The sequence below is a fragment of the Lepisosteus platostomus genome, chromosome 9 (genome assembly GCF_059453375.1).
Source record: "Lepisosteus platostomus isolate fLepPlt1 chromosome 9, fLepPlt1.hap1, whole genome shotgun sequence".
Taxonomy (NCBI): Eukaryota; Metazoa; Chordata; class Actinopteri; order Semionotiformes; family Lepisosteidae; genus Lepisosteus; species Lepisosteus platostomus.
In genome coordinates, this window is record NC_142619.1 from 3,392,501 (window position 1) to 3,409,191 (window position 16,691).

At 51.5% G+C, this 16,691-nt stretch overlaps 3 protein-coding genes and 1 long non-coding RNA gene across 4 annotated transcripts in view; 1 reads left to right on the top strand and 3 right to left on the bottom strand.

The window, feature by feature from the left end:
• Positions 1-7,626, top strand: part of slc13a4 (solute carrier family 13 member 4) — a 42,541-nt gene extending 34,915 nt beyond the window's left edge. Inside the window, exons 12-16 of the mRNA XM_088646476.1 lie at positions 198-304; positions 1,311-1,444; positions 3,107-3,268; positions 4,642-4,779; positions 5,456-7,626. Coding sequence (XP_088502602.1) covers positions 198-304; positions 1,311-1,444; positions 3,107-3,268; positions 4,642-4,779; positions 5,456-5,593 — 679 coding nt within the window. The 3' untranslated portion in view covers positions 5,594-7,626. The remainder of the gene's footprint in view (positions 1-197; positions 305-1,310; positions 1,445-3,106; positions 3,269-4,641; positions 4,780-5,455) is intronic.
• LOC148654406 (uncharacterized) overlaps positions 1-16,691 on the bottom strand; it is a 127,180-nt gene that overhangs the window by 89,038 nt on the left and 21,451 nt on the right. The window lies entirely within an intron of this gene.
• On the bottom strand, positions 8,785-10,681 carry coa6 (cytochrome c oxidase assembly factor 6). The gene is made up of 3 exons (XM_088646569.1): positions 10,621-10,681; positions 10,314-10,546; positions 8,785-9,535 (listed from the first exon to the last, which is right to left on the bottom strand). The coding sequence occupies exons 2-3, from the start codon at positions 10,455-10,457 to the stop codon at positions 9,440-9,442; spliced, it is 240 nt and encodes a 79-aa protein (XP_088502695.1). The 5' UTR covers positions 10,458-10,546; positions 10,621-10,681; the 3' UTR covers positions 8,785-9,439.
• On the bottom strand, positions 12,023-15,493 carry stmp1 (short transmembrane mitochondrial protein 1). The gene is made up of 3 exons (XM_088646578.1): positions 15,171-15,493; positions 14,458-14,511; positions 12,023-13,082 (listed from the first exon to the last, which is right to left on the bottom strand). Exons 1-3 carry the CDS (start codon positions 15,183-15,185, stop codon positions 13,008-13,010), a joined length of 144 nt encoding a protein of 47 aa, XP_088502704.1. The 5' UTR covers positions 15,186-15,493; the 3' UTR covers positions 12,023-13,007.

Consider the following 16,691-nt stretch of genomic DNA (forward strand, 5'->3'; position numbering starts at 1 on the left):
GTCCAGAAAAGCGCTATATAAGTGTAAGCAATTAATTAATTAATTAATTAACATATTCAGCGCTCCGGTTGTCCACACGGGGGCGGTGTTGTCCGTTGAACCGTGTGTCGTCCCGAGAGATCAGGGCGATGATCTCAAGCAGCGCGGCCGTCTGACCCGAGTCGCCGTCTCGGTTTTTTGTTTTTGTTTTTTTCTAGGAAGGGCTACCGCACGGACGCCACCATCTCCGTCCTGCTGGGGTTCCTGCTCTTCCTCATCCCGGCCCGCAATCCCTGCTCCTCGGCTTCGGGAAGCGCCGGGAAAGGTCAGCCTCCCCCACCCCCCCCCCCCGTCGATCCTTCCGTCTCGGAGCCAGGAGCCGCAGGATGAACGAGCAGAGAAGCATGTCCGGGATAAACGTTACAAGCAAGGGGGGGGGGCACTTGGCCCAGCTAGCCCTTTGGGTAGTCAATACTTAATTAACCCAAAGCTGTGTCTTGAGAGACGTCGGGGTTTCGGCTTCAACACCATGGCTGGGCAGCTTGTTCCACACCCCCACCCCCCTCTGTGTACAGTAGAGCCTCCTGTCCTGACTGGAGGAGCTCACCCAGCTGTGTCTGGAGAGAAGCCAGGGTATCGGCTTCAACCACAGGTCTGGGCAGCTTGTTCCACACCCCCACCCCCCTCTGTGTACAGTAGAGCCTCCTGTCCTGACTGGAAGAGCTCACCCAGCTGTGTCTGGAGAACAGCCAGGGTGTCGGCTTCAACCACAGGGCTGGACAGCTTGTTCCCCACCCCCACCACCCTCTGTGTACAGAAGCCCCTCCTGTCCTGACTGGAGGAGCTCACCCAGCTGTGCCTGGAGAGAAGCCAGGGTATCGGCTTCAACCACACGCCTGGGCAGCTTGTTCCCCACCCCCGCCCCCCTCTGTGTAAAGAAGCGCCGGCCTGATGTCGGTTTTAACCGGGGCTTCCTCTGTCCTCCTCCGGTTTCGCGTTTCCCTGTGCGCCCCTGAAGAAACCCGCCGGGCTGACTGGGCCGGGACCTTCTGAGGGTTTTTGAATGCTTGTGTCGGCATCTCCACACGCAGGACCCAAGGCTTGGGAAGTGCTCATCGGCTCCCTAGCCGGGGGAAGGTTGGGCTTGACCCCTGAGCCACAGGACAAGGGGGCTGGGAACCCCCTGCAGATTGGGGAGTGGGATGCAGAAAAGCGAACTGGGCACGTAGGGGTTTTGGGGAGGTGACGTCATGAGCTGAGGCAGCCGACGCAGAGGTGCGGTGGGTTGGCGTCTGTCCTCCGGAGGCTCAGCCCTCGCTCTCTCCTGACAGGGGGCAGGCCGGAGGGGGGCGCGGACTCCGACCCCATGGCGCCCATGATAACCTGGAAGGACTTCCAGAAGCTGATGCCCTGGGAGATCGTCATCCTGGTGGGGGGCGGCTACGCGCTGGCGGCGGGGTGCAAGGTGAGCCCCTAAAAACATAGAGAGGCTATAACCGCGCGGAGCCCTGGGGCTGACGCAGCACAGAGCTCTGGGGTTTCAGTAGCACAGAGCCCTGGGGCTGACGCAGCACAGAGCTCTGGGGTTTCAGTAGCACAGAGCCCTGGGGCTGACGCAGCACAGAGCTCTGGGGCCTTCAGTAACGCAGAGCCCTTGGGCTGACGCAGCACAGAACTCTGGGGTTTCAGTAGCACAGAGCCCTGAGGCTCCAGTAGCACAGAGCTCTGGGGTTTCAGTAGCACAGAGCCCTGAGGCTTCAGTAACACAGAGCCTGGGGCCTTCAGTAACGCAGAGCCCTGGGGCTGACGCAGCACAGAGCTCTGGGGTTTCAGTAGCACAGAGCTCTGGGGTTTCAGTAGCACAGAGCCCTGAGGCTCCAGTAGCACAGAGCCCTGGGGTTTCAGTAGCACAGAGCTCTGGGGTTTCAGTAGCACAGAGCCCTGGGGCTCCAGTAGCGCAGAGCTCTGGGGTTTCAGTAATGCAGAGCCCTTGGGCTGACGCAGCACAGAGCTCTGGGGTTTCAGTAGCACAGAGCCCTGAGGCTCCAGTAGCACAGAGCTCTGGGGTTTCAGTAACGCAGAGCCCTTGGGCTGACGCAGCACAGAGCCCTGGGGTTTCAGTAAGACAGAGCCCTGGGATTTCAGTAGCACAGAGCCCTGAGGCTCCAGTAACACAGAGCTCTGCGGTTTCAGTAGCACAGAGCCCTGAGGCTCCAGTAACACAGAGCCCTGAGGCTCCAGTAGCACAGAGCTCTGGGGTTTCAGTAGCACAGAGCCCTGAGGCTCCAGTAACACAGAGCCCTGGGGTTTCAGTAGCACAGAGCCCTGGGGCTCCAGTAGCACAGAGCTCTGGGGTTTCAGTAACGCAGAGCCCTTGGGCTGACGCAGCACAGAGCCCTGGGGTTTCAGTAAGACAGAGCCCTGAGGCTCCAGTAGCACAGAGCCCTGGGGCTCCAGTAGCACAGAGTCCTGAGGCTCAAGTAACACAGAGCCCTTGGGTTTCAGTAGCACAGAGCCCTGAGGCTCCAGTAACACAGAGCCCTGGGTTTTCAGTAGCACAGAGCCTTGGGGCTCCAGTAACACAGAGCTCTGGGGCTCCAGTAATACAGAGCCCTGGGGTTTCAGTAACACAGAGCTCTGGGGCTCCAGTAGCACAGAGCCCTGGGGTTTCAGTAACACAGAGCCCTGAGGCTCCAGTAGCACAGAGCCCTGGGGTTTCAGTAGCACAGAGCCCAGAGGCTCCAGTAACACAGAGCCCTGGGTTTTCAGTAGCACAGAGCCCTGGGGCTCCAGTAACACAGAGCTCTGGGGCTCCAGTAATACAGAGCCCTGGGGTTTCAGTAGCACAGAGCCCTGGGGCTCCAGTAGCACAGAGCCCTGGGGCTCCAGTAACACAGAGCTCTGGGGCTCCAGTAATACAGAGCTCTGGGGTTTCAGTAGCACAGAGCCCCGAGGCTCCAGCAGTACAGAGCCCCGAGGCTCCAGTAGCACAGAGCCCCGAGGCTCCAGTAGCACAGAGCCCTGAGGCTCCAGTAACACAGAGCTCTGGGGTTTCAGTAGCACAGAGCCCCGAGGCTCCAGCAGCACAAGCAGGTAGGGTCACAGAGCCTGTGCCCCTGCCCTCCAGGTGTCGGGGCTGTCCGTCTGGATCGGCAGGCAGATGGAGCCCATGAGCGGCCTGCCGCCCTGGACCGTGACCCTGCTGGCCTGCCTGCTGGTGTCCGCCGTGACCGAGTTCGCCAGCAACCCCGCCACCCTCACCGTCTTCCTGCCCATCCTCTCCACTCTCGTAAGTGCTCCGCGCCCCCGGGGAAGCCCCGTCTTCCACAAGCCCGTTGGGGTGGCGGGGGGGGGGGGGATCCCCTTGTGTTTGGCTGATGAAGGGAGCAGCTTCATCCGTGGTCCGTAGCTCGGTCCGCCTCTGTCCTGCTGCAGAGGTCACAAGAGGTGGCCATTCGCCCCTTTCTGTCCGGAGAGAAGCCAGGGTATCGGCTTCAACCACATGGCTGGGCAGCTTGTTCCCCACCCCCACCACCCTCTGTGTACAGAAGAGCCTCCTGTCCTGGCTGGAGGAGCTCACCCAGCTGTGTCTGGAGAGAAGCCAGGGTATCGGCTTCAACAACACACCTGGGCAGCTTGTTCCCCACCCCCACAACCCTTTGTGTAAAGAAGAGCCTCCCGTCCTGGCTGGAGGAGCTCACCCAGCTGTGTCTGGAGAGAAGCCAGGGTATCGGCTTCAACCACATGGCTGGGCAGCTTGTTCCCCACCCCCACCACCCTTTGTGTAAAGTAGAGCCTCCTGTCCAGCTGGGTCTGGAGCGAAGCCAGGGTATCGGGGCAGGGAACTACAGAGACACGCATTTAAATCTGGGGGCAGGGGCCACTGTAGACTTCTCTTTCCTTTAACAGAGGCAGGGAAACTTCACACGCACAGTCCCACACAGCGCCGTATGACTGTTTAGAGCAGGGGTATCACACCCCGTCCCCAGGGGGTTATTTGCCTTGTAAAAGACCAGCAAGAGAAACTCCCACCCTCCCTACCTCCCCAGCTCCAAGCAGAAGGCAGGAAACTGGACACAGGGCACAGCCCTGCCCTAGCGTATAGTCTCTTTTCATTGAAAAAGTAATCGTTTATTGAGATTCAGTTCTCAGTTTATGGTCAGTATACTCACACACAGGTATATGGTATAACGAAATGCTATTTGGCTAGCTCTCAGCCAGTAAGTATTAGTAACACCAGTACAATTGTATAAGGAAAGAAAGACAGAGACAACAGGCAGTGTGCAAAACGACATCAGATCAGCAGAATGAAATCAAGGACAGACAGATGATGGGGAGTGAGCCTCTTGACACGTGAATCAGCGGTAGATTTCAAGGTGTGTTCAGGTTTTGATGAAGAGAGAAGCCACTGGGAGGGTTCAGACCGGAGGTGAGAGAGGCCGGGAGTTGAATAGTTTATCCCTTTCCCGGAGAGAGGCCGACACCCCACCGGCCCAACTCCTTCCCCGACACCGCGCCCCCGCGGTGTATCGAATCCCACTGTTCCTCTCCTGCCGTGTGAGCCAAGAACCCGCGCCAAGTGGGGCTTGCACGCTGGGTTTTCTGGGGTGCATCGCGGCCCGGCGTGCAGTGGGGGGTCTTAACGCGCCTTGTCTGTCGCAGTCGGAGACCCTGCGGATCAACCCCCTGCACACCCTGATCCCCGCCACTATGTGCGTCTCCTTCGGGGTCATGCTGCCTGTTGGGAACCCGCCCAATGCCATCGTCTTCAGCTACGGCCACTGCCAGATCAAGGACATGGTGAGACCATCTTTTCTCATCTCTTTCTGAAAAAAAAAACACAAAAGACGTACTTTCGGGGGAAAATAGCTCAAAATTGTGGGTTACGTGGAGTTTTGTAGCTTACGATACAGTTTGAGGGAAAAAACAAGGTTTTTAGTTTCATATGCAGCTACACTAAGTCTCTTCAGCGAATCGTGACTCTTTTCCTTGCACTGTGCTGCACAGAAATTGGTTAGACCTCCCTTCAGCAGCAGTGAGGCTACAGTGTTTGGAGGTCTTGACTCCTTCTTGAGCCAATCAGAGCCTCCAGGCAGGGTCCTGGCTCTAGGACAGGGGTGTCCAGTCCTGGTCCTGCAGGGTCAGTCAGTGTGTCCGCAGGTCTTGACTCCTTCATGAGCCAATCAGAGCCTCCAGGCAGGGTCCTGGCTCTAGGACAGGGGTGTCCAGTGCTGGTCCTGCAGGTTCAGTCAGTGTGTCTGCAGGTCTTGACTCCTTCATGAGCCAATCAGAGCCTCCAGGCAGGGTCCTGGCTCTAGGACAGGGGTGTCCAGTTCTTGTCCTGCAGGGTCAGTCAGTGTGTCTACAAGTATTCAAGGTTTGAGGTAGCAATGTTAGCGAACTGCTCTCCCGAGAGAGCATTGCTGGGATTGAATCCCACGTCGCCCCCTCAGCTGGTGTTCCCTTGCGCCCGCAGGTGAAGGCCGGCTTCGGAGTCAACCTTATTGGGGTGGCGGTGGTCATGCTGGCCATCATGACCTGGGGCGAGCCCCTGTTCCAGCTGTCGGAGTTCCCGGACTGGGCGGTGCTTCGGAACGTCACGGACAGCCTCTGACCTCGCCCCCCGGGAGACGCGCAGCTGCGCGGAGGCGGAACGAGACAAGGGAAGGAAAGACCACAGCGCTACGCCAAAAAGAAAAGCCAGTCCCTCCTGCCGATTCCAGTCGTAGCATCCCTTGAGAATAGAGTTCCATCCAAGCACTCCCTCGGGAATGGGGCTTCATCCGAACAATCCCTCGGGAATGGGGCTTCATCCGAACAATCCCTCGGGAAAGGAGCTCCATCCGAACGATCCCTCGGGAATGGAACTCCCTCCAAACGATCCTTTGGGAATGGGACTCCATCCAAACGATCCCCCAGGAATGGAGCTCCATCCAAACGATCCCTCGGGAATGGAGCTCCATCCGAACAATCCCTCGGGAATGGAGCTCCATCCGAACAATCCCTCGGGAATGGGGCTCCATCCGACCAATCCCTCGGGAGCGGAGCTCCAATATGAGCAATCCTTTGGGAATGGGACTCCCATCAAAAAACCCCTTGGGAGCAGGGCTCCAATCGAACAATGTTTCCCCGGGAAAGGAGCTCCATCCGACTTTCAGTAATTGCCCCAGTGCCTGAAAACCGACGAGCAGTGCTCAGGCTCGCTATCGGGGGGGGGGGGTGTTGGTCTGGACTTCAGCGAGCAGATTTTAAGGGCCCGAGAGCTGCGCTTTTACAGCTGTTGGGATCAGCAGGAATCCAAAGAGACGCAGGCTGCAGACGCAGACCCCCAAACAGCCATAGGCCACTCAAGAGCCGAATCCTTCCGCGTGATCATCCTCAGCCTCCTCAGCCCCAGAGCCTTGTCCCTCTTCTCTAGTTCTCCATTCTCAACATCGACGCCGTGTTTCCACGACCTCCCAAATGGGCTCCGAAGCACGTCGCCGGGAGGTAACGGAACAGTCTTAACACTTCCCAAACGGAAGGCGTTTGAGAGAATCGGATGAAAGCAAAGGCAGGCCTGGGCTCCCGACTCGACCCTCCACCAGCTGCAGACGTGCTACGGAAACAAACGGTGTTCGGATGTGTCAGGCAGCGGCCAGTCCAGGCTTCAGGGGACAACACTGCACCGTGATCCGGGCTCTCCTTCGAAGGATGCGCTTCCCAAAACCCGACGGAGCGAAGCACGATCCTGGAGCAGATCGTTCTGGGCTTACCCCCTCCTACTGGTGGGAAATTCAAGTCCCCCACCACTAAGCATCTCGAACACACAGGCCCTGCAGAAGAGTCCATTTTTGGTTTTTGGGTTTTTTTTTTTTAAGGGCAACGATTAAACCCCGCGGCTCTTCAAAACCAAGGCCGGCCCCTTCTGTCTTCCTCGAGAGACAGCAGGTGGAAGAGGCCAACACTCCGCCGATCCTGTCGGGCCAGTGTACCGAGCAATGCTTCTCAGCCTATACCAAAACTAAACGCCACCAAGTGCCCACTTCTAAAGCTAGGATGTTTTTTTTTTGGGGGGGTTGGGTTAACGGGCAGATCAAGGTGCTGCAAGTGCCTTTGTCAGGGATCTTTCAAGCGGTGAATGCGTCATCATCCGCCCGGGGACACAGCCCTGCGATTAAAGCTGTTCTACAGCTGGTGACCGAAGCAAAAGAAAGCGGAACTGCGAGTACCCAACGTGAACCGAAAGGCTCACGCCGGAAAAAAAATGTCTTTTCCGACTCCTGTAGAATTGAAAACGCAACCTGATCGCCGTTCCAATGGGTACTGTGAAATCAAAATGAATTTCCTCCTACTGCCCACGTGGAGAGGTCCAGCCAGGAAGACGCCTGAACCTCTCCAGCGATCACAATAATGGCGACAAAGAGGGACTCTTTTATTACAGCCCAACGAGAACGATCAAGGGCTTTCAGCTTTCTCCAACGCGTGTAGTTTACATAAGAGATGCTTTACATATCGCATTTTTACTGGGAGGTTAATATTCATTCCAGTTTTAGGTGTCGGCGCAAAAGAGCAAAACCGAATCTGACGAATTATGCAATTTATTCAATTTCTCTTCAGAAATCTATCTCCTTCCTTGCCGCTCAATTAAAAATTGGTAAAAACGTCTGGTGTGTGTGCGTGTGTGTGGAGTCTCAGTGCATATTAGCAGTGTTGTGTAAATTCTGCGCGTACCCTGCGAAGATTTGGCGTCCCCATCTGCAGGGATGCCAGGAGTCACTGCGCAGTCCAGTGAAGGTCTGAGATGAGTTTCATTGTAATGAAAATGGCCCCTTCTGGAGAGCACCGGAGGAGACCCACACAAGGTGTCTTTCCCAGAGCCCTGAGTTACAGCAGTGTTACAGAGGGTTTAGTCTAAATGCAGCCATGTTATGACCACGCATGGGGGTTTAAGAGTCTACTTATATATATAGCCAGCAGCCATATCACCCTGCAACTCACAACTGGTAACCCACTGAAGCTAAGCAGGTATGATCCTGGTCAGTACTATGATCCTGGTCAGTACCTGGATGGGAGACCTCCTGGGAAAAACTGAGGTTGCTGCTGGGAGAGGTGTTAGTGGGGCCAGCAGGGGGCGCTCACCCTGCGGTCTGTGTGGGTCCTAATGCCCCAGTATAGTGACGGGGACACTAGACTGTAAACAGGCGCCGTCCTTCGGATGAGCCGTAAAACTGAGGTCCTGACTCTCTGTGGTCATTAAAAATCCCAGGGCGTTTCTCGAAAAGAGTAGGGGTGTTACCCCAGTGTCCTGACCAAATTTCCCATTGGCCCTCACCAATCATGGCCTCCTAATAATCCCCCTATGAATTGGCTTCATTACTCTGCTCTCCTCCTCACTGAGAGCTGGTGTGTGGGGAGCGTTCTGGCGCACTATGGCTGCCGTCGCATCATCCAGGTGGGGCTGCACACTGGTGGTGGTGGAGGGGATCCCCATTACCTGTAAAGCGCTTTGAGTGGAGTGTCCAGAAAAGCGCTATATAAGTGTAAGCAATTATTATTATTATTACTTTATGATCCGGTGGCCATTCTTGACGATGTTATTCCCACCTTCCAGCTCTTTCCGAAGTGTCAGGCACACCAGCGGGAGTCTGTTTAAATCCGCTCAAGAACGCAGTGACCCCCTGGGCTCCCAGCTAGATTTCTACCCAGCCAGAATGTACCCAGCCTTGTGCCCGTTGCTTGCTGGGATAGATTCCAGCTCCTCCACGACCCTGTACTGGTTTGAGTGGTTAGAGAACAGATGGATGGACATTAAAATAAAAAAAATCTATTTTATGTGTTTATTGCATTACACAAATATACATATTGCAGGATTGCCTTTGTTTTTGGTTACACTGACAAAGTGGCAGGAGCAAACCTCACCTTTGCCCATGAAGGCTTTCTTATCAGTAGAGCACAATAGTCACAGATTACTCATTTACTTTGCACAGTCTCACCGCGCTCGATTCCTGGTGCTACTGTATGTGAAATAATTCAGAAAGTGACTGGAAACAGTGGCTTAGCCCTCAAGGATCTGAATTCCCCGAGGAGAGCACAATACTCGTTTCAGAGCACGAGCAAGTGTTCCCAGTTCTCAGGCATTGGTGACTTAGGGTACCCTGTAAGACTTCCTGCACGGGGCCCCCCCCAAGACCAGTGTGGGACACCCCTAGGTTCTCCATAACTTGGACCCTTTTAGTACAGAAGGGGGGTGATTTTTAACCCCCTTCCTGCAATAGAGAGGGCAAAGTGATTAAATCATTGGAGGCCCAGTCCTGCTCGTCACACAAAACTGTTTGAAAAATCTGGAGGGCACAAAGACACAGATCCAGCTGTTCCGAGGGGATACAGCTGTGTCATCCCACCCTGCAGTTCACCAACGAGTCATCCATGCGTCTGTCTTCTTCCTCCTCCTCCTCCTCCTCTTCCTCCGCCAGCTGGGCTAGGATTCTGCCGACTGGCCCACGGGCTCATATCCGTCCGTCAGAAGCTTCTCCTTATACTTCAAAAAGTCTCTCCGCTTATGAAAATATTTCACCTGCGGCGCGACAGAACAGAAAGCAACTTGTTTTAGAGACACGCCCGGGGGGAAGGAAGCTGCACGAGATGAGATCTGCCAAAAATCTTTCCCTCTTTCTAATCGCTGGAACACGTGATGCAACTTTCCAAAATCCTGAGAACCCCACGCTTGTCGTTTTGGTGAAACGGGTTATACTGCATAACCCTATTGCAAGGACCTGGATTTATTTCAATTAGTAAAAGCCACAGGCGTGAGACTCGCTACATAGACGAGAACCCCCCCCCTTGCTAAAACAGTAACGGACAACAGGTCTTGATCAGATTGTTATATCCGACTGAAAAGCGACAATCCTGCTTCGCTGTGAGTAGAACACTTTGAAGATTTCCGATTGTGAATTGTGGATTTCTGTTTTTAGACGCCCGGTGAGGCTTCGGCTAACAGCACCACGTTGTTGCAAATCAGCAAAACAAAAAAAAAAAAGCGTGAGAATATCAGAATGAAAAGAACATCAGTTACTGTTTTGGTGATCAGATGACACGCATGCAGCCGAAAAAGCATTTCATGCCACGTTAGACTTCGATCAAGCCATCGAGATGTACATAGCAGGAGGTAACTAAGCCTTGAAGAGCAGCGAGATTTAGTTTTTCAGGAGAGCCTGCATTTTAAGGAAGAGCCGGGAAAATAAAGTGCTTCCGCACTGTTTGTCAGTCAGTCAGTCAGCTGAGGGGCTGTTAATACCCGTGTTGAGCTCAACACCTGTCTTCCACCCACCCACCCGCGGTAGTGGCGGTCGTACCCACTGAGCAGGACAGCTGCTCTCAAACTGCTTCTGCAGCTGTGCGCACCGATCTCTGTCCTCCTGGTTGTCGTCCAAGCACCTCCAGAATGCATCTCTCGCCCCCCAGCAGGTACGGCGTTCCTCTGCGCTTGGAGCCGACATTGTGTGTGTGTTTGTGCGGGGGGTGGGGGGTCTCTTCTCTTTCCAGGTCCGGTTAGGGACGGCCAGGGAGGGGCAGCAGAGAAAGGAGCCTGGAGGAACACAGCACCGTCAGGATCGCCCGATACACACGATGCTCTCCCGGAGGGTAGCCGGCGACACTTACGCGCACTGTAGCCCGGGCCAATCGCAGGGCAAACCTGCGGAGAACTCAGCCTTATCCAAGCCTGTCAAGAGTATTTGCTGGATTTACTGGATTTATTCTGTTAAAAACGCGTTGCTCGAATTTAAACTTCAGAAACAAAGTGCAGAACATGGCCCAAAACACTGCACAATCATATCAGCTGTGCGTATAGAGAGAGAGAGACATTTATTTAATCTTGCACAACTGATGCCCTTTCTATCGCAACGATGTATATACACGTTGGTATTACAAGAGTTAACCAAAATAACCAAGAGTTTATATGTTCAGATCTAAAGACTACTTACATAACCGACTGCATCAATCACGAAAGTTAACCTTTGTTTTCTGAATAACTCTCTCTTCCTTAATTGCATGCTACTATTTCCTTGGATTATTATACTTAACGAAAAACACTTATATGACGACTTTACAGTTGCTTATTTTAACCGATTATACACAGAAATATAAGCATCACCTACACACGCATTCTTACCAGCGGATGACCCTGACCTCTGACTGTCACCCGGAAGTGCTTTCTCTCCCGGAAACGCTTCTCCCCTAAGCCGCACAGGGGATCACCTGATAGGCGCGGTGACACTGCCCCCTGGTGGAGCCCTCCTCACTCTCACCGCAGGCTGCTAGGGTTCCGTCGTATAATAGATCTGTTAGGATATCCAGTTAAAACTCCACTTGGACGTCTATATGTAAAAGCATTGTAAACCAGTTGTGAGTTTATGTGAAGTCTCTTTTGCACAAGAAATTACATAAAGAGATCTTGTTTGTTTTCTTGCTGAATAAGAGGAAAAAGACACCTTGGAAACCCAATCTCATCAGATCTTGGATGCTAAGAAAGGCTGTTGCTGTAAGTGGTGATGGTGGACCAGTAGGGGGCGATCTTCCCTCCAGCTGAGCCCTCCCACACCAACATCAAGAAGGCAGCATGGTGGGGCAGTGGTCAGCATTATTGCCTCGCAGTCCACAGTACAAAGACATGGTGGTAGATTAATTGACTTCTGGGAAAAGGTGTGTGTCTGTGTCCTGTGATGGACTGGCCCTGGTGTGTGTGTGTGTGTGTCCTGTGATGGACTGGCCCTGGTGTGAGTGTGTGTCTCCTGTGATGGACTGGCCCTGGTATGAGTGTGTGTGTGTGTGTGTCCTGTGATGGACTGGCCCTGGTGTGAGTGTGTGTGTGTCCAGTGATGGACTGGCCCTGGTGCGAGAGTGTGAGAGTCCATGCCCTGCGACGGACTGGTGTCCCATCCAGGATGTATCCCGTCTGCTCCCGTTGCTCGCTGGTATAGGCTCTGTCTCTCCCGCGATCCTGTACCGCATAAAGTGTTAAGAAAATGGACAGATGGATGGGGGGAAAAAAAACACAAAACGCTTGAAAATCCAGCTTTATTATGCCAAGAACATGAACAGCTCATTACGCTTCCGGAAGAAAGTCTGGAGAACACTGAATGGACAGCACCTCTCTAAACACGTGTGAAAGACGTGAAGCATTAACTTCACCGATTGTCTGGAATTTCAATCTGATTCGCTTTTATCGACCCCCCCCAGATCTCACCAGAGTCACCCCGCCCTGCTCCTGAACAGAAAAGGGTGGCCATTTCCGGCTCCTCTTAGAACTAATTCTCAAAACCCCGAAACCTACTCATTTCAGCGGTGCCGACGTCGAGAGACCACGGCCGACCACAGCCACCCTGCACGGCGGTGCTATCCAATTCAGCCTCGGCCTGTTGCCAGCGTCGTCACCCATGGCTTGTGCCAACTGTCCGCCTGGCACTCCACAATCTGCCACGGCAAACATTCAGCAGGCTGGGGCAGATCCGGCACTCAACCAGAAGGAATACTGCTGACGTTTCTGCATCCATCGGTCTGTAGGTGGCACACGACCGCCCTGCGCAAAAGTGATTCTCCTCGCCCGCGGGTGTACAAAACCAAGCCCACCGACAGCCCACAGAAACACATTTTTCACAGCCTAGAAGGGATCAGGGAGGCACTGCGATTCCCACAAAGCATCAGATGGGACATAAACCGACGACCAATTTCTATGTGCTCTGAATATACGAAGCTCTGCCGGCGAGCCGCGTTCAATCGAAGGGTGACGGGACTGGTCCTGTATAGCCTTCTACAAAAAAAAAGTATTTTTTCCTCCCTGACGCCTTTTTAACACGTCATCCGTTTCATTTTACCATGGGTTGAAAGGGTCCAAAATTAATGCCGGGGGGGAGGGCAATAGCTGACAACTGATTTCTACACACACGGGAAATATTTGAGGTGCTGTTTTGCTTTCGCCCTGATGACACCCCTCTGCTGCTCTCCACCCCCACTCTGTCCCGAGCTCCAGTCGGGCTTCCTCTCTTCGCTCATGGCTCTTTGGGCTTCTTCTTGGCTTCTACGTCTCTCTTGAACTGTTCGATCTTCTTGGCGACGTTAGGGACCTGCGACAGCAGAGCACAGAGCTGACACCAGCCTCGGGTCTGGCATCTTCAAAACGCGACAAGACGCCGCACACACAGTAGGGACACTTAATTGCAAGATCAAGCCCACCGACAGCCCTCAGAAACACATTTTTCACAGCCTAGAAGGGATCACGGAGGCACTGCGAATCCCAGAAAGCATCAGATGGGACATAAACCAACAACCAATTTCTATGTGCACAGGAAATATTTAAGGTGAGATGTTGTCCACTTCAGACAAAGCGAAACCTCTTTACTTTCTTCGCTGAACTATTCGGGAGTGCGCCTCTGTCTTCAGCTTGCCTAACGAAATGACCTCGTACCTTCAGGAGTTCAGGAATATGAACTATGGATCTCTACAGCGGCAAGTGAAACACACAACAGAGGACAGGGTTTTTTTTTTTTTTACACTAAGAGTTGCAGGAGCGTGGAACAAGCTACCCAGCCATGTATATCAAAACCTGAGCTTCTTTTAGGAAAGGCTGGGTGAGACATTTAGCTCAATTCGCTTTACAATTAATGGGCGGCTTGGACTGAATGGGATCCCATCGCTAAAAATCAAACTTTATGATGTTCGCATGAATTAAGATACAATAAGATCACTCTATTGGCCAAATACGATTTCTTGCATTAGGAATGTGTCAGCTTGCTCTCCATGAGACCCACAGACAGGGAGAGAGAAGCTGGGGGTCAGAGCGCAGGGTCGGCCATTTATACAGCGCCCCTGGAGCAGCTGGGGTGAAGGGCCTCGCCCAGGGGCCCCACGGAGTAGGATTCCTCTGCCGGCCGCGGGATTCGAACCGGCAACCTCCCAGCCACAGGCGTGGGTCCTGAGCCACAGAGCCAGCGCACCACCAGTTACTGGAAAAGGTTACTAAAATGTGCAGTAAATTAGGAGTGTAGGACTCAGTTACCGGATAGCCTAGTGTCATAACAGAGGACACAGAGAAGCCCAAATCTTTGTAAGAAAAGAGTAAATCTCATCCTAGCCAGTCTACTTATGGGGCAACATGGTGGTTACCACTGCTGCCTTGCAGCGCTGGGGCCCTGGGTTCAATTCTGGAGCCAGGGTGCTGTCTGTGTGGAGTCTGCATGTCCTCCCTGCGAGATTCCTCCCACAATCCAAAAACATACTGGTAGGCTAATAAGCTTCTAGAAAAACTGGCCCTGGCGTGTGTGTGTGTGTGTGTGTGTGTGTGTGTCACCTGTGATGGATTGGCGTCCCATCCAGGGTGTACCCTGCCTTGCGCCCGTTGCTTGCTGGGTGATGGACGTCAAAGCAAAAACCGAAACAAAGACTTCAACTCCCTCCACATATCTTCTCCTGAAAGAAAGAAGCTCAGAAAAACACTCTTACCTCGTAGTTCTGTGCAAGGTACATCCCAACCACATTCCCTAGAGTAAAACCGACCTGCAACCCAGAACACAAAAGAAGAGAATCAGGTTTAAGACGAAGACTCTTCTACTTTCAGGCGGGTTAGTACAGTCGTTGTAAGCGTCACAGATACTTTAAGGTAAAGTCACACAAATCTGAGTGACCGCTGAGATTAGAACATTTATTTTGGAAGTTGTGTCGATACTTCAATGGACAACGCGTGTCTGACGCCCGCATATGGGTGCGTATTTCTGAAAATAACACCGCGACTCGGGTAAAAAATAAATATCCTAAAAATACCACTCAAATGAAAGCTCTCAGACAACGGCGAGACATCAGCCCGTCGCCAGTTCCAGTGCCGACACTGAAATCAACTGAATCAGCCCACAGATTTCAAACGTTTTTTTTAAATGAATCAAAAATAGATGGTCAACTGAAAGCGAGTCATCGGTAACGCAGTGTCGCTTGTCTATAGACACATTCCGCATTACCAACGGAAAATTCCCCATATAAAACAGTCCTATGTTGAACAAAAAGATCTCTATAGACAACCTTTTAAAAAGCATATTTAATGCAACTTATCAGAACTTTTCGTTGGTAGCTAAAGAAAGTATCAGGAACAACTAACTGAAAACTGGCCGCGCAAAGACTCTCTGATTTATAGTCAAGTTTACACGAAGTGAAGTTCTACTCACCAAAAACTGCAACATGACTCCTGCGCGGACTGTTCGTGAGTGTTAAATTAGATTTTACGTCTAATAAATTCTCCAAAACCGTCAGCACCGCAGCACACCGACTGCCCGCCTCCACTTCCGGCTTCAGCTTCGGAGCTTTACAAAAACAAAACCAACACCTTCATATGCCCCGGCTGCCTATGACAAGACTCTTTCGGCATGAACTCAGCAAAACATGAAAAAAAAACACGGTTGAAGATTCAAAAATGCTCGTATTTCCAACCACCGAAACATTAAAAAGGTCAGCGTCTTGGCGCCTCGTTATGACGTCCCGTCGCATTTCTCTGACGATTCATAATCCGGGGGAGGGGTGGTCATCTTTCACCCCAGACCTTGACTGAATATCAAATAATACAAACAGAAATGGTATCCAAAAAGTGAACAAAATAACAAAACCAAACACAGAACAGCACGCCGACAGAGGCCAGAACCTAGAAATAAATTGAATTGTCAATTAATTAATAATATAATTAAGCGCTTTGAGAAGCCACCTTTAAAGGCGCTGTATAAAATAAAGTTTATTATTATTATTATTATTATTATTATTATTATTATTATTATTATATTGCATTTACTTATAAGCATCGTAGGTGGAAGTAGCATAAAGCCACTGTCTATCGCGAATTCGATATCTGCCCTACAAAAGGATCAGTAAAGAAATGAATGTCCTTTTTTTTCACATTACATCTAGCGACGTATAACACCATATCAAACTCTTTAAACTATCGTTCACATTCAAATGCTTAAAGACAAAGTTTTGCAGATCCGTCCAAACAGCTTTCTTTGTGTTTATATATATATACAGATCACAATACCTGTGTCAAACTGGGTTCACTCTGAATTCAACAGCCCTCTCAGATCTCGTGTACAGGGTCCAGTACTGACTCTGCTCGTTTGCTTTGCACGAAAAAGCATCATTCATGATGGAAATAACACACCTGAAATGTCAGAATTCTGCAGGGGCTGATAACGCAGCTAATACAAATAAACGAAACAGCTTTGGATAATCATGTTTATTTTAAACATTCATACAATGACTAGATTTAGAATTATAGAGTTTTAAAGGGAGTAATAACTACATGTACATAAAACTAGGAAAGAGGTAAACAAATAAAATGTAACGATCTATAACATTGATATTATTTCGTATTAAAAAAAAAGATTCTGCAGCTTAATTAGCAGTGTTATTCTTCCCAGATGAAATACTTCAGATATAATTTCGTGCACAATACTAATGCTCTAAAAAGAGGTGTCCATCTTGACTCTTTGAATGTTAATAACGTAATCGATCCCGATGAACTGATTTGGCCTCTGTTTTATTAACGGCAGAGTTCGTCTTCATCAATGAGAAGTTAGCAGAAACAGAATTAAAAGAGCTATATAAATACAAGGGATTGTATTATTATTATTATTATTATTATTATTATTATTATTATTAACAATAACAATAATATTCATCTTCATTAGTGCTAATGGGTCCAA

Bases quoted from the DNA above. Each gene is read 5' to 3' on its own strand.
- coa6 (XM_088646569.1), bottom strand. From the start codon at position 10,457: ATGTCGGCTCCAAGCGCAGAGGAACGCCGTACCTGCTGGGGGGCGAGA. The intron at 9,536-10,313 runs GTACGACCGCCA...GTCGCGCCGCAG, and splicing joins GCAGCTGTCCTGCTCAGTGG to GTGAAATATTTTCATAAGCG.
- stmp1 (XM_088646578.1), bottom strand. The intron at 13,083-14,457 runs GTAAGAGTGTTT...CTGCTGTCGCAG, and splicing joins ACCTTGCACAGAACTACGAG to GTCCCTAACGTCGCCAAGAA.